Source organism: Zeus faber (assembly GCF_960531495.2).
Source record: "Zeus faber genome assembly, chromosome: 7".
Classification (NCBI taxonomy): Eukaryota; Metazoa; Chordata; class Actinopteri; order Zeiformes; family Zeidae; genus Zeus; species Zeus faber.
Window position 1 is genome coordinate 16,590,321 of NC_137203.1, and position 23,992 is coordinate 16,614,312.

The 23,992-nt window shown below is 45.6% G+C and overlaps 1 protein-coding gene across 1 annotated transcript in view; it reads left to right on the plus strand.

Moving 5' to 3' along the window:
• Positions 1-19,646: 19,646 nt before the first annotated feature.
• ank1a (ankyrin 1, erythrocytic a) overlaps positions 19,647-23,992 on the plus strand; it is a 36,939-nt gene continuing 32,593 nt past the window's right edge. Inside the window, exon 1 of the mRNA XM_080003862.1 lies at positions 19,647-19,777. Coding sequence (XP_079859988.1) covers positions 19,751-19,777 — 27 coding nt within the window. The 5' untranslated portion in view covers positions 19,647-19,750. The remainder of the gene's footprint in view (positions 19,778-23,992) is intronic.

Sequence of the window (23,992 nt, forward strand, 5' to 3'; positions counted from 1 at the left end):
GTGTGTGTGTGTGTGTGTGTATGTGTGTGTGTATGTCTGTGCATGTGTGTGTGTGTGTGTGTGGAAACTGATGTCGCTATTGTCAATACTGCAGAAAATGGATTTGTGTGCACGGAGGAACGCAGATCTGTGTGTATGTGTGTGTGTGTGTGTGTGTGTGTGTGTGTGTGTAAGGGGGAGGAGGAGGGGGGTCATTTGGCCAAGGAATAAGGAGCAAGCAGATTAAATCTGGACTTTGGTTTTAGAAGATTGGAGTTAATAGAATATGCTGTGGAACTGATAAACACACCTAGAATACTGCAGAGGGCGAGGGGGAGAGGAGGGGGAGAGGGAGGGGGAGAGGGAGGGGGAGAGGGAGAGCACGAAAGAGAGAGATAGAGAGAGAGAGAGAGAAGGATGAATACTTGGGTGTACACCTTTCATGTTATCAAAAGAGAATGCATCGCACTAATGTGGATGTACAGGGAAAGACTGGACTCTAGCAAGGAACAGAGAAACCATTTGGCCGCCATATACACTTGATCCGAAGCATCACTTTCATTTTAGATTCGACTCCTGCCAAACATTAAAATCTGAACAAAGCGTGCCAGGTAACAATCACACAAAAAAAGGATATCTGGCCTCTCCAGTGACTCAGCTGTACCCTTAACCGACCTTAGTGGTGTTTATAAGTGTCATCATCCTTCCCTGTTTACCCTGTGCTGGACAGGCAGCTTTGGATAGATCCGTCCGCTGAAGTCAACAGGCCCTGGCTGTGCGACACGACAACCTAGGACGCTTGTTATTTTAGAGGTTGTTTGACGATATAACCCCCCCCCATCCTGCGACTCGTAAGTGCACGTTGCGCTACTGTATGTTCAGAGGCGGCCCGCAGTTGCTACACGATAGATCTTAAATTGAATCGTAATGAGCAAATCTGTAGCGGGGTAAACGGCGTCGGCGGAAGGGTCTTGGTGTGGGCTGAGTCAGCAACACCGGAGGTATAGAAGGTGGGGGTTCTGGTGGTGGTGGGAGTGGGTGATGTTCGCTTCTCACCAAGGAAAGCAGTTTGTCTCCTTTCTGGGATACGAAAAAAATTGCAGATACTTAATTTCTACCCGCCTCTGTAGCTCGCGGCGTCGCATTCCTCCCCAGTTCCAATGACGGCGCCGTGTCATTGGTGATCTCTTTATTTTAGGATTTTAGCTCCACGTCACCGTATAACGTTGAGGTATATCATTTAAATACATCGGATGTTTGCGAGCTCCTTTAAGCGACATTATATTGGGAAAAATAATATGATATTTGTGTAACCCAGTGAAACATTTGAAGACAGTCACGGCACGCTTGTTTACCTTGAAAGAATCCAGCGTCCGTAGACGTTGCCTTTGATGGTCCCTCTTGTGCCAAGCGTTGAAAAGCTTAAGGTTTCATCAATGGCATTTGCCCAATTTAATTTCCTCCTCTCATTATGCTCCTAATGTGCGAGCCCACGCTGCAGGTAATCGGGGCTCATGTCTGTTAAAGGCCTGGCGGAGGAATTCATTTTTCAACGGGTCGTGTCGTGTCTGCCCTAATGTTTTGCTTCCCACCCTGCTGCTCGGTGGCTGCTCCCACCTCCCGCCCCCCACCCCTTTCCCTCCTGAGAATATTGCCCTTCGGATTCAATTTCCCCGCTGTGAATCTAATCAGGGTTGCCTGCAATAAAGTTTTATCACAACAGTTATGCAGTAGCTGTCCATGGGATTTTATTGCCCGTTCTCTGCGTGTCAGAGAGGCATGTGCAGCCTCGACGCTGTTCTCTGGAAAAAAAAAAAGCGAGGAGGGGCGAGGGCTCCTCAGACATGTGGGTTGAACTGCAATCCATGCGACGCAGGGAGTCTCCGCAGATCAGAGCAACGTTCGGGATTGGCTCGACCCTGGCAAGGTCGGGTGGAAATCTATTTGAACGGGAGGGGGGGAGGCAAACGTATTCTGCAGAGCAAAGGGAATATGAGCTGGCAGATTTGTCTGGTTCCCAGGCTATACTCCCCATATTGTTTGTTATATTGTTTGGCAGAACAGAGCAACTTCTCTACCTCAACAAAGCCTTAAGAACGTTGCATGTATCAAACGAGAACGTTAGTCTCTCCGTCCCATGGGAGCATGCAGGAAGGTCACGGTAGATGATAGATGACCAGTGGGCCCTTGGAGGCCCCCAGCACTCATCCTGGGCCTAGGAGCCATAGCGCTGATCTATTATACATAAACACTTACACACACATGTACATGTGTGTGTAAGTGTGTGCGTGTGTGTGTGTGTGTGTGTGTGTGTGTGTGTGTGTGTGTGTGTGTGTGTGTGTGTGTGTGTGTGTGTGTGTGTGTGTGTGTGTGTGTGAAAAGGCATGTAACAGACACACGTTTCTTGTTTAGATATGGGGCTCAAAGAAAGCATTTAGATTTGTGTATGAACACGATACATAAAAATGGAAAGATATGGAAAGAAAAATGGAAAGATGGAAGAAAACATTTAAATATAAGCTCCTTTGCCGTAATTATTATTAAATTATGTAAAATCACAAAAATATTATTATTATTATTATAATTATTATTATTATAATTATTAATTAGGAGTAATGCTCCATCATCTAACAAGACATAAGATGTATTTGTCCATTTCATGATACAATATAAATATATACGTATTGTATAAATATTCAACTAGGGTTCGGCAAAATATCATAAAAATATTGTGATATGAGACTAGATGTTGCCTGGGAATTCTACATGGGATCGTAGTATTGCGGTATAGTCAAATGTTGAGGTTAAGGCTGTGTGACAGCAAAGTAATCTTTGTTAGACATGATATCATCAATTTTCCGAACTTTATAAATGCCTCTCCCTGCTTGGTGTTATCATCTACATGACTACTGAGTGTTTCTCAAATATTTTTATAATAATGTTTTCTATGTTATTGTTAAACGCAATGCCCGCAGCCTTTCTTGAAGACATTTCACTGCATATATGTATGAAAGTATGTATATGTATGTGACAAATAAACCTCTCGAATCTCTTAAATCTTTCCAGGGGCCGAACGTGACTCTTAGCACCGTTTAACGTCGATTGTACGCAGCGTTTTCATTAAGCGGGAAACTCTCCGCGGCCAGACGACACGCTACGCGCTGATCATCAGCGACCAGCGATACAGTCTTTCCATTATTGGTATTGCTCTTCTTTAATTTTTAAGACCTAGATGCCGCTTTGTCCACGCCACGTTGTCTGTGGCACGGCAGCTGTTCAAGTTGGTTTGGTATGGGCACGGTTGTTTAGCCACACTTATTAAAGTGCGTAGCGTGCACGCGGTGCTTGGCAGGCTGTCGGCGGGTGGAGCTGGCGGCGCGGCCAAGGCAGGTCTGGGTAATCCTCCCCTCCCCAGCGCCGCTGCCGCAACGCTCTGGGCTGGCCCAATACAAAGGCGCGGACCTGAAAAGCGCCATAATGAGGCACGGAGTGAAAGAAAAGGCATGTCTCTTTCCATTTCTCTGCGCGAAAAGAAAAGAGCAAGATAAAAGAATAGGAGGCAGGAGAAAAAGATGGAAATAAGCTTCACAATTCCAGGTTTTTGGCCGCGCTGTCTCTTTGAGTTTATCTTTTTTTTTCATGCACGTGTTTTATTATGGTAATGAAACAGTGGATAAAAATAGTCTGGGAGGTGCGAGCTCCCCCTTTCAATGGGGGGGAGGGGGAGAGCGCGCGAAGGCGGGGCGACGCGGTGCAGCCGAACATCATTGATAAAACATGTAAAGGGATTAAAACAGGCTTCCCCTCACCTCCACGCCATCTTCTCCTTCTTCTCCGTCGCTTGTTGTCTTCAAAATGCTTCAGTCGCAGCTCCACAAATCTACTGGGATTACACAGAGTATAAATGTAGGAATTACCCTCCATGGGTCGTGCCACGGCTCCGTTAACCATTAACCCACCTCTCTGCTCGCATAGAGCCTTTTTCACCGATGTTTCATTGTAGTGAACTGGGTCACGACCAGATCCCTCTTTACATCTCTCCTAATTCCAAATGATCTCATTCTTTAGGGAAGAAGCTCTGGTCGTATGATTTTTCAAAATAGACATGACCCAGAATCGCTGTCATTCACATACTAGGAGAAGGAAGAAAAGAATTCACTGTAGCATGTTTAATGTTTGCATTAACTACATAGTGGTGGCTGCACATGGGCTTGAAATATCCTTTGATCAAGCAGAAGCTTGATCCAAGGCCCCAAAGCAAGCCCTGAAAAAAACCGGATATAAAAACCAGTTAAAGCTCAGTCAGCAGAGGCAGCGGCGGTGTGAACCAGCCGGCCTCTGAGCCGAGTTGGCCGGCGGCAGAAGCAGAAAGGGCCCGTCAGCCTGGGAAGCCGACGGGCCCCTGTCAGAGCCTGAATGTAACGCTGTGTCAGGTTGCTGCGCAGACCAGGAAAGAAGCAGAGTTGACGGTAGACGTGGAGAAGTTACAGGAGAAACCACGTCGCGTGACTGCTGTGCTGGAGAGGCGGTCGATGTTGAGAACCGGGGGGCGGGGGGCGAACGGAACGGAGGAGTTAAGAGTCAGAGGAGGCGAAGCAGAGAGGGAGAAGTGGAGAGAGATTACAGGTGGAGGTGACTGCTGCAACCACCTGGCCGCTCCACCTGTGTCTCTCCAGAACACCCCCCGCTCCTTCTCGGCCATGCTGGAGCTGGCTCTCTGTCCCATGATGCAATATTTATCAATCTGGGATCTGCATTGGGCTGCGTCTTGTTCTGATGCTGCACTCATTCCAATCCCGCCAATCCTCAAATCTCCCCTTTTGAAATTGTTTTTTTTTAAATTTGTTTCATTTTTTTGGCAAGACTTTTTTCATTTTATCAAGTTATTAATTATTTATAACGTTTTATTAAAAGAAGATATGTGGTATTTTCTGTAAACCCATCCTAGTGTATATGACATACGCTTGTGTTTTCTGGTCACACCAGATGCGCCGCGAGTGACAAGGGTAGACGGATCCTAGGTGAGCTGTGTTGTTTATTCCGATGCCGAGCCGCACTTTAGAGAAATCAATACCTTGTCTGAATTTAATGCATCCATGCTGTGGAACTCACCAGCACGGTTTTAACCCCCATTTGATGCAGCCCTGCCAGGCGTGCAATTGTTTTACCTCCCTCCTCTGTTTCCATCTTCAGGGGTCGGGGGTGTTCTACACCGTTTATATTTTTTATTCTATTATGTCTCTATCTATGAAAACATTGTTTTTACTGAAAGGAAATGTCAAGTAAAAGTTGAAGGAACTTCGTCAATTCCACCCAACATGATTTCCTCCATAACTTAAGCAGTTACACTCGCAAATGGGCACACATCCTTTAGACAGCTCTCTGACCTTCTAATATGTATTTTAACCAGGTAAACCTTACCTGGTTAGAAGAGACCATAGATACAGAAATACACACTGTGAGAAGTGTTCTACATGTACTTGCCCAACAAATCCATAACGCTGCTGCTTTGTTCTATGTCCACTTATTACCTGCACTCCAATCAAACACCAAGATTTTAGCTTGAGTTGAATAATTTAGTAGCAGGTCCATTTAGTTTATGCCCAAACACCAGCTCTGGTTTGGCCTAGTTGTAGTCACAGCATTATGCCTTGCTTACTCGATGCTCCTGTGAATAATGGAAGAAACGCAGAGGCTGATATGCCGCTTCACTTCAAGAAACTGGTGATCAATGATGGATGAATGATAAAACAAGACTGTTTTTACAATGTTGTTTGGCTCTTATTCCAATGTTAAGGCTAGGATGAATATTGCCGTCCAATATTTTCATTTACAATGTATGTAAGAATGTAAGAACAAAGAGATGTAAGAATGTAAGTCCAGTGTGAGTTACTGTGAAACCGGGGTCAAATTCCTTATGTGTGTAAAAGCATGTTTGGCCAATAAGACCCAAACTTTAATCATGCGATCGTACTGATGTATAGAAATTATTGCAAATACTGTGAGTGTTGCTTTCTTGAAGTTACTTTGTCGCAGTACTGATACTCACTAAATGCTATATCAACACATACACTCTGAGTATAATGCTGTTGTATTAAAAAGGAAATGCAATGGTTTGAAAAATAACAACTTATTTAACTGTGGAATAGCATTTTTTTTTTCCTGGTCTCCATATTCAACTAGATAAAGTACCAGATAAAGTAACCGGTTCTGACTTGTAGACCACACATACCCTTTAACATGCTTGCAGTTTCGCCGACCACACCCCACCCACGTGGCGTTTTCAGGGACCTCCGGGCACAGAGACACAGACGACGGGGTTTCAGACAGACAGTTTGTTGTAGAGAGTGGGCTAGTTGGAATTAGCCCAGGAGCAGATGGACATGTTTCATGACAAGGGCTCCTCTCCTGACTGTGTGTGGGGATGGGGGTTTTACCTGTTGCTCGTTAGACCAACCAACGAGCAACAGGTATGCAGCCACGCTGATCCTGGGGCACCAATAACCTAGACCCAGGACAGGTGTGGCTGCTCAAACCACACATGCCCACACCACACATGCTTTTCCCATTCCAAGCATATTGTAACAGGACGTCTAGTGCATACTCTGAAACTTGACAAAACTGAAACTGAAAACCACCTAGGAGCCATCTGTATTGATAGGAGTCATCTGGATTCAGATGAACAGTTATCTACACCTTTGGGTCGTGCTGAGCGAAGCCTATCGACCGCTTGCTTAATTGTCACTCCCCAGCTTCTCCCTCTCACACTTGCTCTCTCGTCCTAATGTGAGGTTTCGCTGTCCCTAAACTCTTCTTATTTATAAGTCCGCTGCCGTGAGCTCACTCCCCTGGAACTGACAGTGTGAAGGGTAAGCTGCGGCGATAAGCTGAAAATGCAGAGAGGTGGCAGCCTTCAGACGGACGCAGGGATGGCCGGGATATTTAAAAGCCCATTAAATGGACGGTTAAGAGCCAAGACGAGGAGGACGGAGACGGCGTGAGGCATCGAGCTCGAAAGTTTTAACTGGTGCTACTGGTTGTCCCGCTGTTGGATTTTAAATATGTTCCAGTGCCGGGGGCGGCAGCTAGTTAGCTGTTTAGGGACTATAAGTGTTATCCCTTTATCCCACTAATCTCTCATTGTAACAGTGAGAGTGTGGAGCGTTCCCTCAGTGAGCTCTGCCCCGGGGGTACCACAGTAGACGCTCTGTTACTCATATTAGCACCTCTGCCCCTCGCTGCTTGACCCACGTCCCCCACCCCTTCCACCCCGTCGCCATCACCACTAGCCGTCTGCCGCATAATCCAATTATTCTTTTAAGCTGACATGCTGGGTAACTCACTACAAAGTACAAACCCATTGCAAGACGCACCAGTGGATCATGCACACATAATACACACACCGACACACACACACACACGCATGCACGCACACACACACACGCACGCACGCACGCAAGCACATACACACATACACACACACACATTGTTCTTGTGCAGCGTAACTGAAAAAACCCCCAACAGATTTTCGTCATGCAAATTGCAGATTCAGATAAGAAAAAAAATAGAAATCAAGCATAATACCTGCAGACCAATTCTGTCCTGCCAGGACTTCTCTATTTTAGGGCGTCCTTTCAAGGGCGCTGGCCTCTGCTGTCGCCCTCTGATTCACTGTGCCCTTCAGGGTATTCTGTGTGTTTCAGCTTTCCATCCTCAACTTTGCAACTATATGTGTTTAGCAGTGAACCCATCTGTTTTGTGACGCACGCCACCTGACACACAGAAGGTCGTGCTCTCTGCATGTGTATACTGTATATGTTTGTGTGTGTGTGTGTGTGTGTGTGTGTGTGTGTGTGTCTGTGTGAGTAAATAAAATAATAATAATAACCTTTATTTGTATAGCACCTCTCATACACGACATGCAACTCAAAGTGTTTTACATTAAATGAAGGCTATCGCATAGTAACAATAAAAGCAATGGCAACAAGTAAAATGCATTTACAAAGTGGAATAATAACATAATTAAAAGAATGAAATAAATTTAAAACAGAGTAAAAATAAGCTAATAGAAGAAAATATACAAAATAGCATTAAAATAAAAAATCAAACAAGCAAAATGCATTTTGGGTCCTCAATATAGACCATGAAGGATCACGATCATTCCTCTGCAAATTATTTACTTATTTCAATGGAGTCAATATTATACCTCAGCGAATGATTTCCCATTTCTCTTATTTCTTCATGATTGGTCTTGAATTACTGCTTTTGAAATAACTTAATTCTCAAATAATCCTCCCTGGTGGACTTACCCGCGATCATCAATGTAGTTGATGTGCTCCAACAGATTATACCGATTATCTATTATCACTCATTACATTTAATGCCAAAATCATTCCTCAGCGAATGATTTCTCTCGAAGTATTGCTCTTCAATTCCCTTAATTCTCAAAAGACAAGATGTCATTCTGCTTACAGTGAAATCATGTGCTCTGGTGCTCCTGTATTGCTAAATGCATGATATTATCAGCTACTTTGAAACGCCAAAGGCACGTCACCTGCACCGACGCCTCTTAAACACACAAAGGCACAGCGAGACTGCTGGCACGGAGTAAATGGTGGACGTGCGGGAGCAGAGGTGACAGGTTAATTAATCTTTGAATTTTGCCAATGCAAAGTCTTGAAGGTGTTTCTGCAGCGAAAGACCACAGGGCACCACAAAGGAGCTGTGTGCGTTTTATTTTGCTGCTGACACAACAACAGTCAAGAGTAACAGATGGGGTTTATTTCTGTATGTGTGTGTGTGTGTGTGTGGGGCATGTACACATGTTTAGGTGTGTGTGTTTCTGTGTCAGTGTACGTATTCGCGTGCGCATGTTAGTATACGTACTGTATGTCTGTGTGTGTGTATGTGTGTGTTTGTGTACGTGTGTGCATGCTTGTGTGTGTTTGTGTGTGTGTGTGTGTGTGTGTGTGTGTGTGTGCGTGCGCGTGCGTGCATGCGTGCGTGCGTGCGTGTGAGATGTTTGATCTAATTGGGGGTTTAGACCGTTCTCAGTGTCTAGTAGAAGAGAGGGCTGGAGAGAGTCTGTCTGTCTGTCTGTCTGTTTGTTTGTTTCCCTGAGAGGAGCACAGAGCCTCTTCAGTCTTATCTAAGTTTGCAGACTTTGTTCTGATGATTCCTAATCAATCAGCGTCGCTCGGTTCAACCCCACTGATTTGAACGTACGACTCCGTTGTTGCAGTCGAGGAACGGAATTTTAGTTTGTTCACCTTCATTTTATGAACAGATCTAAATTCTTCTCTGCTCACCTTCAGTCATTTCATGAATAATACACACACAATCTGTACAACGTTCCACCACGTTTCACTCTGTCTCAGTGTCAGAAGCCAGCTTTGGCCTCAGCGAATCCATTACCTTTATCTGTGTTGATAACATTCAAGTTACTTTGTTATGATCCCCTACACTGTACATACGTAGATGACTGAGCATTTTCTTACTGTATGTGAATGTCAGGGTAAGTACCCGTCTCTTCACGTCCGACACAGCGGGGAGCCGTGCACCCCCCCCCCCCCCCCCCCCCCAAAAAAAAACGACTCACTGGTATAAATGCTACAAATACTTCACCGTCACTCATCTGTGATCACGCATCACGGATGAACCAGTGTCCTCCATCAGTCCCCGTCGGCGTGTCACGTCCTCGTGCTGCCATGCCGCTGCCAACCCCAACCAGCTCATCCTAACCTGACCTGTTTCCCACAGCCCGGCGTGAGAGTGGGGGGGACATCGGGTGGGGGCGGGGGGGGGGGGGGGGGGGGGGTATGAGGGGGGTGGGTCCTGTGGGGTTTTTTTCTTTTTTTGGGGTTCCGCGACCTTGCCTCTCTCTTCCTCCTTACGCTCTCCTCCTCCACCTGTTCTCTCCCCACGTTTGTCTCAATATGATGTTCATCTGTTGCCCTGTGACGCTTTCTCATACCTTTGCCATTGTCTGACCCCCCGACCCCGTTTATTCCTCTGTCCTCTCTTTTGATGCCCACCCCCCCCCCCCCCCCCCCCCCCCCCCCCCCGCCCCCGCTCTCCAATTTTCTCCCCCGCTGCCTCTGACTGTTGCGATTAACCGGGCTCTGTCTTTATGTCGTATGTCCTTTTAGGCCCATGCGGTTCATCGGTGGCTAATCGATCAGGACAGTAGTGTGAGCTCTGAGATGCCGGATGGCCAAGGAGTATGGCACTTTGATGATGAAGTAAATATCCGCAACACGTATATCTGGCTTTTTTTATATTTTTATATATACGTCTTTATATTTATATGACCATCTATCTGTCACTTTAAAGTTTTGTGTCACTGTTGTTGTTGTTGTTGTTTTTCTTTTACTTTTTACTGTGTGTTGCTTATGGTACTGTAGCCCTGGTTTCTTTGACACTCTAGTGTTGATGTTGTGCTGTGAACTGACTCAGTCAGGTGTTGTGGGATAAGGCTGGAGCTTATTCTTTGTTCCTGTCCTTGCTTGACGTATTGTATTTAATTGCGTTTTATTTTTGTTTGTTTTTTATTATATATAACAGTTATACCTGTACAACATGTTTATCTGTATCTATATCTATATCGATATTACTATGTGTCTGTGATATCTATTGAATTAATGTTCTCAAGCAGCATATTACATAGCAAGAGTCCACGGGCAAAATATAGTTGATATATATCCATAGTTTTGATGCAGGTTACTCTGCATCTATGTTTACCAGAACAGAAAACAGCAACGCAACACAGATTAACAGTAGTGATACTGCATAGTCATCACTTGTGCTATTTTTCCTGTGGGTTCTTCTGATTTAGAAAATATGCTCGTGTTTCCATTTGTACCACTGTGTTTGTGTTTAGGATTAGACCAATCTGTGTGTGTGTGTGTGTGTGTGTGTGTGTGTGTGTGTGTGTGTGTGTGTGTGTGTGTGTGTGTGTGTGTGTTTGTGTGTCGTGTGCTTGTGTGAGAGAGAGACAGCGAAAGAGAGATGTGTGTGTGTGTGTGTGTGTGTGTGTGTGTGTGTGTGTGTGTGTGTGTGTGTGTGTGTGTGTGTGTGTGTGTGATAGAAGGAGTGTGTCTGCGTTTAAGTGCGGTGCTTTTGTGCATGTGGGTTTGTGAGTATGTCTATTGGGGGTGGGGAAGGGGTGGGGTGGGGGGTAATCTTTATTCTTATCTGTGCGTCTGGTGAATTACTGTTTGCATGCCTTTGTCTGTGTCTGCGCACGGCCTCAGGCTGGATGTTCACACCCTGTGATTTGGACGTGCACGCATGCCTCTGTGTCGCGTCTGCGTCGCTATCTCCCTTTGTGTTGATTCCACCGCGCTGTGGTGTTTCTCGCTGTAGACACTGTGACTGGTGTGTGTGTGTGTGTGTGTGTGTGTGTGTGTGTGTGTGTGTGTGTGTGCGTGTGTGTGTGTGTGTGTGTGTGTGTGTGTGTGTGTGTGTGTGTGTATTGTGCTGGTGCTGTGTCTCTTGATGTGCTGTGTTTGCGTATTGTCACAACGTCTGTTGTGGGTTTTTCCTTGTCGACGACGTTCATCATACGCCGTGCCTGTGTTTTGTCCCTTTTTAATCTGTTCAGTCTGGGATCGGTTTCGCGAGAGGTTGAATTGCGCACGTCTAGTAGATGATCTCAAATCTATTTCAAACCGAAATGGAGGAGAGATGATCTAGCTGCGATTGGGCTTCTGGCAAACCTGTCTCAGACGACTCTCGCGCCTGACGATTTCCCCTCAAATCCTGGCTCCCTCTTTGCTCTCATGACCAACACTCCCAACATATTTTTCCCCAAATTTCCATGTTCCTTCCAAAATGCTTTTGAGCCAATTTGTCTTCCCTGGATGAGCCCTAAATCTAAATCATCTAAATCATCCGAAAAAAATCAAAACCCTTCAAAGTGTGGGAACAACAAGAAACAAGAAGCCGATAAACATTCTGTACAGTATGAAGCAAACACTGCCTCACATGGCGTTAGTTGCCATCATCAGATGACGGTGTAAACCACCAACACCCCCTCACTCTGACCCACGGCCTCACACCACAATATGGAGCATTTCCTTTCCTTATGATTGCCCCGTGTGTACAGCGGTAGATATTTTCCCCCTATTTTCTTTCCCTTTTGAATTTTATTTTTCCTTTGGTGCGGATGAATGAGAGACGCGTGTAGTTTTGGGTGTGTCTCCTTATCTTTTTGTTCGTAGGGACTCTTTATCTTTCTTATCCAGCGCCCCAGAGTGCCGCAACAACCTTAGATTAGATTCCGCTATTCTGATTCCACACTTTAGTCAGACGATACCACACTCTGCCCTCCCCAAAGTGCTGATGGCTTCCAAGTAACATACACCTAGAAATGCTGGCAGTAGGAATGGGTCTATTTCTATGAAAGTTTTGACACAGCAACACTTAAGTTTGTCCGTCTCTCTGCTAGTTTGGTGGGAGTTGGGAGACAGAGAGATGCTATATCGACACACACAGCCTTGGTAGGCGACTAAAAGGCGTAGTGCAGCAACGCATCGCCGTAAAGAATCCAATCTCCTTCGCTGACATGTTGCCAAGGCCGCATTGGTGAACGACGGCGGCACGGACCGAATCCCCGCCACAGATTTTCCTCCAGATAGCTGTTGTATTCATCCCTTCTCCGAACCGTCTTACACTCACCTGTCACAATAGGGGACGTCTCACAGGGGTTTCGGAAAACCGCCCGGATTTGCTGCCAGAGTGGAGATTGGCGGTCTGCTGATTTAAAACCCCCCATACTGAGCCAGGTTTACGAACCATAAAACATTACTTGAGGGCTGATTTAATTTCCACTTAAATGAAGCACTCCATCAAGTGCCCCCCACCCCCGCTCCCCGTCTCGCCACGTCCTGTAAGACCGAAATATGAGGCGGCGGAGGACGGCGTTAAAGCCCGCCCCAGTTTTTTTTGTGACTAGTCATAGTTGCTGATAGCGTGTCCCCGAGCACCGCGCAGCTCTAATTACCCCTTATTGAGTCCTTCGAGACAGATGCTCGTGGAACCAAGCCCCATTCGTCACAGTATGGCTGCATGGCGGACTCAATATGGAAGAAAACAAACTGTCACTCCCTGCACTGTCACATAGATTCTCCCCCCTCTCAGTTTGTCCCTTTCAGCTGCTCGCCAGCGCACTGTAGCTGCAGACTACATTAGTAAACCCATTCATGTCCAGCCACAAGCAGTTGGCTGTAATTTGTTTCGGCTAGGGGGACAGCGTTTCATTTACATGTGAAAGGCCGCGGCATATACAAATATTGTATTTCTCATTTTTATTCCAGGGTTATTGATACGGGCTTCGGAGAATTCAGACGACAGGCAAAAGGGACTGATATTACCATTATGCAAAGTTGCAGGGGCAGGGTAATAGTGTCTCTGGCCAGATACCAACTCTAGGTGGAAGGCAGGAGGCTCTCTGACCCATTAGGAACTGACCTTTTCTGGCTTTCTGCAATAACGGGACCCTCGCGGGACCAATATGGCATACTTAAAGAATACTTTATAAGGAGCCTTCCTCTGTAGCTTTGCCCCAAGTGGCTTAATTAAAAAATAAATACAGCCCATGCTTTGTTGCCCTTGATAGTGAATTCAACATCTTTAGATTCAAATGTCAACAATAAAATCTCAAATCTTGGTTCCACTATGGTCTGGGCACTGTGATTTTTTACATTCAGTGAAGGTTTCCGCAAGTCTAAAAAAACACAAAAGTATAAAATTAAAGCATTGTTTAAGTATTTTAAATACCCGACTGTATCAGGAAATAAAAATTTAATCAGTGAAAAATGAAGCAGTGTTGAAACTGGGCCATGTTGGATACAGTTCAGATTCTGGATGCAGAACTGAGTAAATTCCTCCAACACTAAAGTGCAAACTATTATAGATCCATCCAAAATGAAAGATTACCAGCAAAATAAACCATCGACAAGCGAAATGAAGATGTGTTTAACATCATTTGCCATTAATTGAGGAATTGTAAGGAAATTGTTTCCAAACATTCTTTCTAAAATCAATTTAAAATATTTTTAACTGTGCATTTTGATTTCTTTTGAAACTTTGTTGCCACCTTTTTCAATTTTAATCAGTTTTATTTATATACTGTTTTTACTTTCATCATCGCCATCAAATTGTTTCCGATTTTTCTACTTATCTTTTCAATAAAAAAAACCCCACTTTTATTAACAGGCATTTTTTTACTTTAAACTTTTTTTTGCTTCTTTTATTGCACGATTTGCTTTCTATCTTCCACTACTTGACATTTTGAATGTCCATTATCTTCAATTTCAGTTTGTGTGCGTGTGTGTGTGTGTGTGTGTGTGAAAGTTCGCGTGTGTGTGTGTGTGTGTATGTGTGCATTACGGTGTATATGTGCGTGTATGCAAGAGTGCCTGTGTGTGTGTGTGTGTGTCTGAGTACGTGTGTATGTGAAAGAGAAACCCAGAAAGGAGAGTGACTGACGGTCAATGTGCTGGCATGTGTGCACGTGCATGAGAATCGGATGAACGCACCGAGAGCATGGAATGTTTGAGTTTGAAAATGGATGCTTTTAGTAATACATAAATGAGTGCTTGAAGGTGTGTGCGTGTGTGTGTGTGTGTGTGTGTGTGTGTGTGTGTGTGTCTGTGTTTATGCATGTGCATAGACGTGTGTACTGTATGTATGCCTATGCGTGTGTGTGTATGTGTGTGTGTGTGTGTGTGTGTGTGTATGTGTGTGTGTGTGCACGCGCTAGTCTGCCTCTAAGGGGTCGCCTAGAAAGGGGCGTGGCAGAAAGACCAGTTGATTGATTGACATCGGGTCGCTAATTGGCCTTCAGACTGTCCTTGTACTGATTGATGAGCGCGTCGTATAGCCTTTTTTATTTTATTTTTTAGAATTATTAAAGCTACTACCAGACACGAAAGACTGCTTTGCATCATCCGGTGTCTTAACGATCAAAAATAGCCTTGAAATTAAACTTCCAGTCTATTCTGTCTAATTCAGGTATTGGTGACACTTTAAATCACAGGCCATTAATTACATGGTAAGTTCTAAGTAATATACAAGAAAACGTATAAAAGGACTCCCGGTAATTACTGTGTAGTAATAAAGCTGTAATCACCCAGTAAAACACTACGGAAGTATGGACATGATGACTTTATAGCAATGACCTCTGATTAGTACTTGTTAGGAACTGAGTGAATGCGAGTGAATGATCGAATCCACATTCAATGGTAATATTATTTTGGTTAACAAGTAGGCCTACGAAGCTGTTGTCACGGTTACTGTTGTCAAACATTGCTGTTTAAGATTTCCAGTTCTGATTCTGATCTATCATTGTTCACTAAACGACTACAAATATTAAATATATATGGAGTATGGAAATAAATAGGCCATTTGTAAAATTGCCTTCTGCTAATGGTGTACTACTGGGTGAATACTAGTTAACTTATACATACTTAGTCATTTCCTATATGTTTTGTGTATGTTAGATAGAAATGACTGATGTAATTTCAGGGCTTAGTCATTTATGAACATGTAATGTGCCTCTCTTTTCCGCAGAGAGCCACTTGTCTCTGTGCTTCTGCACGGACCAGATGATGTTGAAAGAAAGATTGATGAGGCAGGGGGTGAGGAAGGGAGGGAAGAGTGAGAGCCGGGGCGCTGACTCAGCATAACGCCGTAGATGAAAATGCCGTCGCTCCGTCAACAAGACACGCGCGCCCAATCCACCCGAAACGCTCCGGACTCGGGCCCCGTCCATTTGCAGGCGCCGTGGAGCCCACCATGTCCGCTCTCCTTCCTCCGTGTCACATACGCCTTGCTCCTCTTTTCATCCATTTTTGGTTTTTTTTTCTTCCTCCCCCTTTCCCCTCCCCGGAGCGCTTTCCTTCTGCATCTACACCATGTGAGGTATGAGGCTAGTGATGCGGGGAAGCATACTGACACCAACGGAATACTAATACCCCTGTCATCCGCACGTAAATACTGTATGCTCACCTATGCGAATATCGCAGAAAAACAAGCAAAAAAGCATTTACTCCTCATAGGACTGACCGCCGCACTCTACCTCAAAGTAGACATTATCTCGTCACCAAAATACTTTGATTGTCCGGTTATGTTGTTCGATACTTTACAGCAGTCATCCTGTATCCGGGTTGTGGCTCAACGCCAGGATGCCTTTCTGAAACCTGCATCGGTTGCTTCACAGCTTATTAGGTCGAATTGAAGTCCCTGGTCTGCAGACACATTGAAATATGGACCGGACACGTGCAACCACCACCCCCGCCACCTTCATCATCTCGCTACTTCTCTCTCTCCCTCTCTCTCTCTCTCTCTCTCTCTCTCTCTCTCTCACTTCCCCACTTTGATTCAATCCCTCATTACATCCATCAGGCTGATCAATCGGCCGCTAAGCCAGGGGACACAACCCCTAAATTTTACAGGACTTTATGGACTCTCCCAGACGATGCTGTGGAGGAAACGGGCTCGGCTTCCTTTCTGTCTGAGGCCCGGTTGGTGCAGTGCAGTGGGGACAGCTCAGTTCAAGCTGCCAGGTTCTAAAGCAGCAGAATACGGAGAAGAATATATTAAAGGAAGAACCTGGACAAGAAGCGTTCAGCCCAGTTGCTCTGTAATAAATGAATTCCAGTATTACCACCACCGGTATATCTACCAGAGAGCCCCCCCAAGCCCTACACACACACACACACACACACACACACACACACACACACACACACAATCACAATTAATAAGACACAGATTTAATAAGACACAGGTACACAGGCCATGCCACTGTAATCCTTTTCTGCAAATATAAGAGCACTACAAACTTCTCTGAACTCACCTCCCTTCTCTGCCCTCTAAGTCTGGCTGACTTAAGATGACGGCTGGAAACCCTTCTCTTAAATTATAGAGATCATTATCTTAGCTGGCACAGAGACAAATTCTCCTTCCACTCATATATCTCATATATATCCTCCATATTTCCCCACCTCTACTTCTCCACTTATAGCCCATAATGAAGATGTCCTGGTATGCTGTCACGCTTCTCAATTGCCTTTATCTTCTTTTCTATATATTTTTCTTTCTTTCCTCATCTCAGTATTTCTAACTCCGTTTCTCCCCTGCTGCAGGTCAGTCTGGCGCGATGTCATGTGACTGTGTGTGTGCACATGTTTTATGTCCCGGTACAGTACGTACGTACAATATTGCCCACGCATGAGTTACTACGTGTTTGAGTGTGTCCTCGCTGGTGCAGCTGCCTGGCCGGCTTGTGCACAGGCTGAAGAATTGTTCCCGTGTGTAAGTGTGTGAGTGTGTTTTGCCGGGCCCGCAGTAATCCACCAGGCCCAGCCCACGGTCTCTGTGTTTCTGTGCTGTGACTGCAGGCCAATGCTGCAGTACCATATTCTGCCAGCAGGGGGTCTATGAGCTATCAAAGAAAATTCAATAGATCCCAGAGGGGAGCATCTAAATAAAAAAAATAATTAAATTAATTAAGCATTTCAAAGAAGACAAGACAGTTAACTTGAAGATTGTATATGCAAATATTACAACAAGAATATAATTTATAATATATAATATATAATATATAATATATAATATAAATATACTCTCCTATAATAATAATCATACTGTATATAATTATACAGTATATATTTAAGATTAAGATTAAGATTTAAGATTATATATATTTTAAGATTATTATTATTATTATTATTATTTTATTATGATTTGTCTATTTAGTATGACACAGTGCGCATGGACTGTATGAAGGAGAAAGAAAATAGTATGATTGGTTAAAAAAATGACATACACCCCCAACCTTTTTAACGCTGGCCTTTAGGAAGTTGCCAATAACCCCCCACAAGGCAGCACACGTTGACGGCTGTGTTTTTTATCCTGCCAACAAGAGGGGCCGGGTGACAGGGTCTAGAGGGCACGTCTGTCCCCAACCTTAATCAACCCTGCAACAAAACAAGGGGGCGCACTCGATCAAGACCTGTGACTCGCCCGCGCAACACATTCAAAGCGCGTGAGCCTCGGCTCTCTCCACATGCTCTTCCTCCTCTAGCGAGATGACACCCTCCACCTCCAACGGAGCCAACCTGGTCTCGACTCTGATCCGGGGTACAAACTGTTGTCCGACCCTCCTTGACTTACTCCGTTTCAGAATGGAATATACAGCCTAGCGCTCACAGGAGACTCAAAAACCGCCTTCATCACCCACTTAACTCCTGACTCTTGGAGAAGGCTCTATGGCGCGATAAGTTATCAGTCTCCTCCCCCTGTTTCATCACCCTCTCAAGCCTGAGCCCCAAGAGATGGGATGGAGCCAAAGGGGGAAGATTTTTCTCCCTTCTCCTGAGGAACGACCACATGCGAGTGGTGCCCGTTCGCTGCCTCTGCATTCTCAGGGCCGCGCAACTCTCGCCGCCGTCCGAAACCTAAGGCCGTGGACGGGAGAGAAGAACCACGTGATGTTTTTGCCCAGGTCATGGTCCGGTGCCACTGAGTAGTCAGCAGCCCTCTTTTCTACGGACCACCCCCACCCCCCTCCCTTCCCTCGCCTACCAGCATTTATCTCTCTGCATGGTTTTGGCAGTGATGTGCTTTTCCCAGCATCTAGCCAGGAGAGGGAGCGAGGAGGGGAAAAAAAGGGGGAGAAAGGAGGCCTTTTCAGGCAGCGAATGACGGACGCTTTATTAAAAGAGGCAGGGCCTTTTGAGAGGCTCTGCCTTTAGCGCCCCCCGCCCGCACTCCCGCCACCATACTCTTGCACTATGTCTGGCCCATTGTCATGGACCGGTAGCAGCGTCACCCCGCCCCCCCGCCCCCACACACACACCCCCACCACCACCACACGTTTTGTCACTGTAAGTAACCTCACAGTCTGAAACAGACACAACACAAGCCATTCTTCACAGTAACATTATGCTATTCTGGTATTGCCTGGCCGTAGGAGAAAAAAAAAAAAAAAAAAGATTGTCTGGCTGTCACCGAACGTATAGGACACACAGAGCTGGGCGTGACGTTTGTAGAAGAAGGGACAGCAGAAAGGAGGGATCAAGTCGGGGTGGCGCAGAGAGAGAGAGCCGGGGCGGGAGCAATAACAACATGAGAAGAAGTGGAGCGACGGAGGGTGGCGCGGAGGGAGCGTGAGGGACGCCCCCGCCGAGGATGGGAGGTTATAGGCTCATAGATGCCCCGGGATCAAGAGATGGAGAGAAGATGGATAACGAAAGTACAAGACGCCCAAGAGAGATGGAGGAACATTGCAGAACCGGGGAGAAAGAAAACCGGGAAATAGAGAAAAGGGGGATGAAGGGGGGGCAGGGGGGGTGGGATTTGAAGTGCTAGCCCAGCCACCTATGGTGCGACTGAGGGGCACTCATTTGTTTTTCTGCTGTGTGTGAAATGTGTGTCTTTAGATACCAGCAGCATTCCTCCAGAGATAAACCCCTGGGCCCCCGTCTCCCCATCTCCACCCTCCCACCCTCCCCGTCTCTCCTCCCACCGCGCTGGGCCCTGCTTACTCAAGTGTGTGTGTCTGGCTGTGGGTGGGTGGGTGGGTGGGAGGGTGTGTGTGTGTGTGTGTGTGCATGTTTACGTTGCGCAGGGTCTGTGTGCCCAGTGCCACAGTACTCGCGGGGGGCAACAGAGGGACAGTTGTGTATTGGAGGAAAAGAGGAGGTAAAAAAAAGATTAAAGACGGGAAGTGGGGAGCAGAAGGCGAGCTGGAGGGCCCACAGGCATGCCAGTCAAGACCGTCACTTTTGGAGTGAGTACTGGAAAAAAAAAAACACCTCCTTTTCATCTTCCTCATCCCCTTTGACTCTTCTTCTCTCTTTTTTTTTTTTTTTTTACTTCAGCTTATCTGTTTTTCTACTTCTGTACCTTCCGATTCTCTCCACGGCTCTCCTTTCCCACCTCAATGTCACCTCACTTTGGTTTTCTTTTGCAATGATTATGGTTGTGCTTATTTTTTGGGGGAGGCGGGGAGGGCTTCGTCACTGAAAGCGGTTTTTGGCTCACATCTTTATGCACCCACCAAAGCTTTCTGTTCTCATCCCTTAACCCCCGGCAGCGCTCTGTCAACACCGCCGTCGCATTTTAACGCTCTCTCCCCGGCATATTCACCCCTTTTCAGACGCCATACCTGAATGTTGATGTTTTCCGGTCTGCTTTTCTGTCCATTTTACGCTGCTTTCACTGAGCTCATGGGTCTGTGTTTACTCAGCCCGGGCTTGCATCCCCGTCGTCTGCCTCAAACCAACGGTTTCAGACTTCAGTGCCTGTCCCGCTCTTGCTGCAATCCAGGCCTGAACGCGGCCTCGTCTTTCCGACTGAAACCGAGAGAGAGAGAGAGAGAGAGAGAGAGAGAGAGAGAGAGAGAGAGAGAGCGAGAGAGAAAAAATGAAAGAGACCTTGCAAAACAGGGAGCGCTGCCTGATCGAAGGCATGGGCAAGCAGTGCAACAGGAGGCCACAGAGAGTGCAAATATCAGCTTTGTTTAATGAGGAGATTATATGTCTCTCATGTAAATGAAGCTAATTTCCCAGTGTTTGAGTGTTATTCCTAAATAAAAGAAAAAATCCGGAAAAAATATTGTGAATTTGACCTTAAGTTATTTTCCTGTTGCCAACTTAAGAGTCCGACTTCAGCCAATTCAATTGATTAGACTTCCATGGTAACACGAGGGAAGTGTCTTTAGAGTTGATGGGTGTACATCCAAGATTAGCAGCTTGCGTCAAGTGTGTGCGTCTGTGTCTGCGTCTGTGTTGTGCGCGTGTTGGTCGCCGTGCTTTCCTCCCTAATCTTGTTTTCCGACTTTAGTCCTGTGTTTGATATTAAGATTACTTATTGTTGCCAGAATTAGTAGCTGAGAAGTCAACTAAAGGTTCAGCAATAACAGCGTTCATGCACAGTTGCCTGATTCAACCTTTTTAGAGACTATTATATTCTGCTGCTCTGCTGCGCCTCACACCGCAAAGCTGTGAGGCGCCGCTGCCTCGAGTAGCAATCTTAATGGTACCTATTTATTCCATGGATAAAAAGAAAAAAAAACATAATTATGGAATAAATGTAGTCATATTAAAGAAATAATTTATTGTAACTAATCTAATCAACTGGTAAAGTATTATCTGTTTTATTTGTCCTGTTAATGTGTTATGTCCGCACTGAAATGCTTACTCCTCATGCAAATTCTCAACAGTGCAGATAAGTAGTTGAAAAGTTCAAGATGTAAATGAACGATCACCACAAATCTTCAGACACGTACAATTTGTGTCTGACGAGCGACTGGGATCTGCGCTAACCGGACCGGAATGCCGCTGTTGATCGACACAGCGAAGCTCGAGTTTGATTTGTGTTTCCCTTTGATTTATTTGCGCGCCACAGCTTTAATTGTGCCTCAGAGTGACATCACATACGACGGAAGACGGCTTAATCGCCGTTAATAGTCGCTAATTTGGTGCAAATCAGCCCAAGTTCTTTTCCATTCTCAACGCTGTGATAGCTGTGTTTTTAATCAAGAAAAACATGTTCTTCAACACAGCTTCTGTTTTCTCCGAGCCTCCGCCCCTGTCGCCGCACCATCCTTCGGTTCTCGCGCTCATTATCATTCCATAAAAGATCTCCATAACCATGACAATCTCATCGACAAGCTGCAGAGGCGAGCGAGGGGACTGCTATAAAGAGACAATCAGGGAGTAAGATAGGGGAAAACAGTGGGAGGCGGGTGAGTGTGAGAAAGTAAATAGTGAAAGAAATGGGGCAAATTGCGTTGCCAGCTATTGGGACTGGAAGCAAATACGCATCCCGGCAGATGGTGAGACGCACGCATGGACAGACAGCGGTCGCTACGCTAGCAGCTCCGTCCCAGAGCCCGGCGTGGTTCCCGTAAATGTGTCCCGCGGGCCCCCGGACGGCCAGCTCTACCTCACCCAGATCACTACGGCCGGAAACAGACCCTTGGCTGCTCAACCACTTCAAGCTGGCCCCAAGATAAAGGGAGAGATGGAATCCAGGGGGAGAGAGAGAGAGCGAGAGAGAGAGAGAGAGAGAGAGAGAGAGAGAAAATCAATTTCCAGGACCGATACAAGTCAGCAGAAAGCAGAGATGAAATAGCTTCTTAAAACCCTATCTGCAGGAATTTCCATATCCCGGGTTTTCTTTCCTGCTGCCTGTACACTCAGCGTGTGTTTAAATACTTTGTGAGTTTCATCAAAATTGCCGGAAACTAGAAACTGTTCAAGGATGGTTCATGCTTGTGCAATTTCTGCTTAACAGTTAGGGAAAATGTGGGACGTTGCAGTTGAAGCCGGAAAAACAGAGGAGCTGAACACCTTATTTTCAACGCTCTGCTGTGCGTACAAATAGCTGTAGTGGCACTTGAAATATTTATGATTTGCACCTGGTGCCGTGTCTGCAAATTCATTAGATCTGTTTGTACTTGTGTGGCTTTCTAACTGGAAAAAAATAAAATCATCTCTTAAAATAATGTTTTTCATATCCTTATTTCTCATGAAATATATCATTAAATTAATACAATGTAATTACAAAGCCAGAAATGTACATCCAAATAGCCTATTTTCAGCTTTTTGGGATTTAATGTTGTTATGGATGAATGGTTTTGTGAATTTGTGTGTGCGTGGGGGTTTTGGTGTTTGCCGTTGTTGACTGTTTGCTTTAATCAATTGACTAAATATAAAACTAATTGATGTGTTCTCCGGCTTGTGCAGACTGCAAAATCAGCACTTCTTGGTTGGAACAATTCCCCAGCAGGTTATTGGTTCACTGCATGTGTCAGCCTATTGGTACCAGTGTGTGTGTGTGTGTGTGTGTGTGTGTGTGTGTGATCTCTTCCCTGAGATCAATAGCCTGTGTTTCTTTCCATGAGAGCGTCCATATAGTCTCCATGGTTACGTTTACACATTTTTAAATGCAACCCTTATTACATCATCACGCAGGGACGCAATAGAAACACAGCAACGATTGTCTTCTTCCATCGTGGTCAGATTAGGGAAAGGACATAATATGTCCTTTCCCTAATCTGATCTCACACACACACACACACACGCACGCACGCACACACGCACACGCGCACGCACACACACACACACACACACACACACACACAGTCGCTGTGTTTACACACACTGCGGTCCATCGGCACGCGGGTGATGTCATCCTGTCTTCTGCAGTGCCAGCAGAGGAAGCAAAGAGCAGGAGAGAAAGATATCAAACAAGGAAAGAGAAAGAATCCAACACGGTTAGGGGGGGAGATTCAGGAGTAAAAATATGGGAACTGTAATTCCTCACTGTAATAAAGGGGGGAATTTAACTCGGTAATTGCAAGGCTCGTCATAATGCGTCATCGCCTCGGGACAATGGAACACGAGCGACTGGATGTTGGCGTTGCCCACTAGAAGCGTAGTGCTGACAAGCAGGTTATTGTGCATTTCTTTTGTTCCAAAAAGTATGATTAATGTGCCCCGCTGGCGTTCTCTTAGCCCCGATGCCCGAGGCCTGTCCACCCTCTGTGGGAAGAATGGGAGAGTTTCACATTAATATGAGACATATTGGAGTCCACTGAAATGCAGTCAGAGGCTCTCTCTATGTGTGTGTGTGTGTGTGTGTGTGTGTGTGTGAGTAAGTGTGTGGCTGCACTTTTTTTTTTATCTTTAATGTTTGTGTGTGTGTGTGTGTGTGTGTTTACATGAGCATGGTAAGTGCGTGTCTCTCAGTTCGGGAGTGGGTGGGGCGCTTCTTATCCTTATCTTACTGTAGCACACACTGAATTCTCCACGAAACACAAGCACACACGCACACACACACACACACACACACACACACACACACACACACACACACACACACGCACACACGTACACACACACACACACACACACACACACACAAACACACACATACACACACACAAACATGTGTACTGTATCGGTTGCATGTTTACTCTTTGCTCAGATCGTGGAAA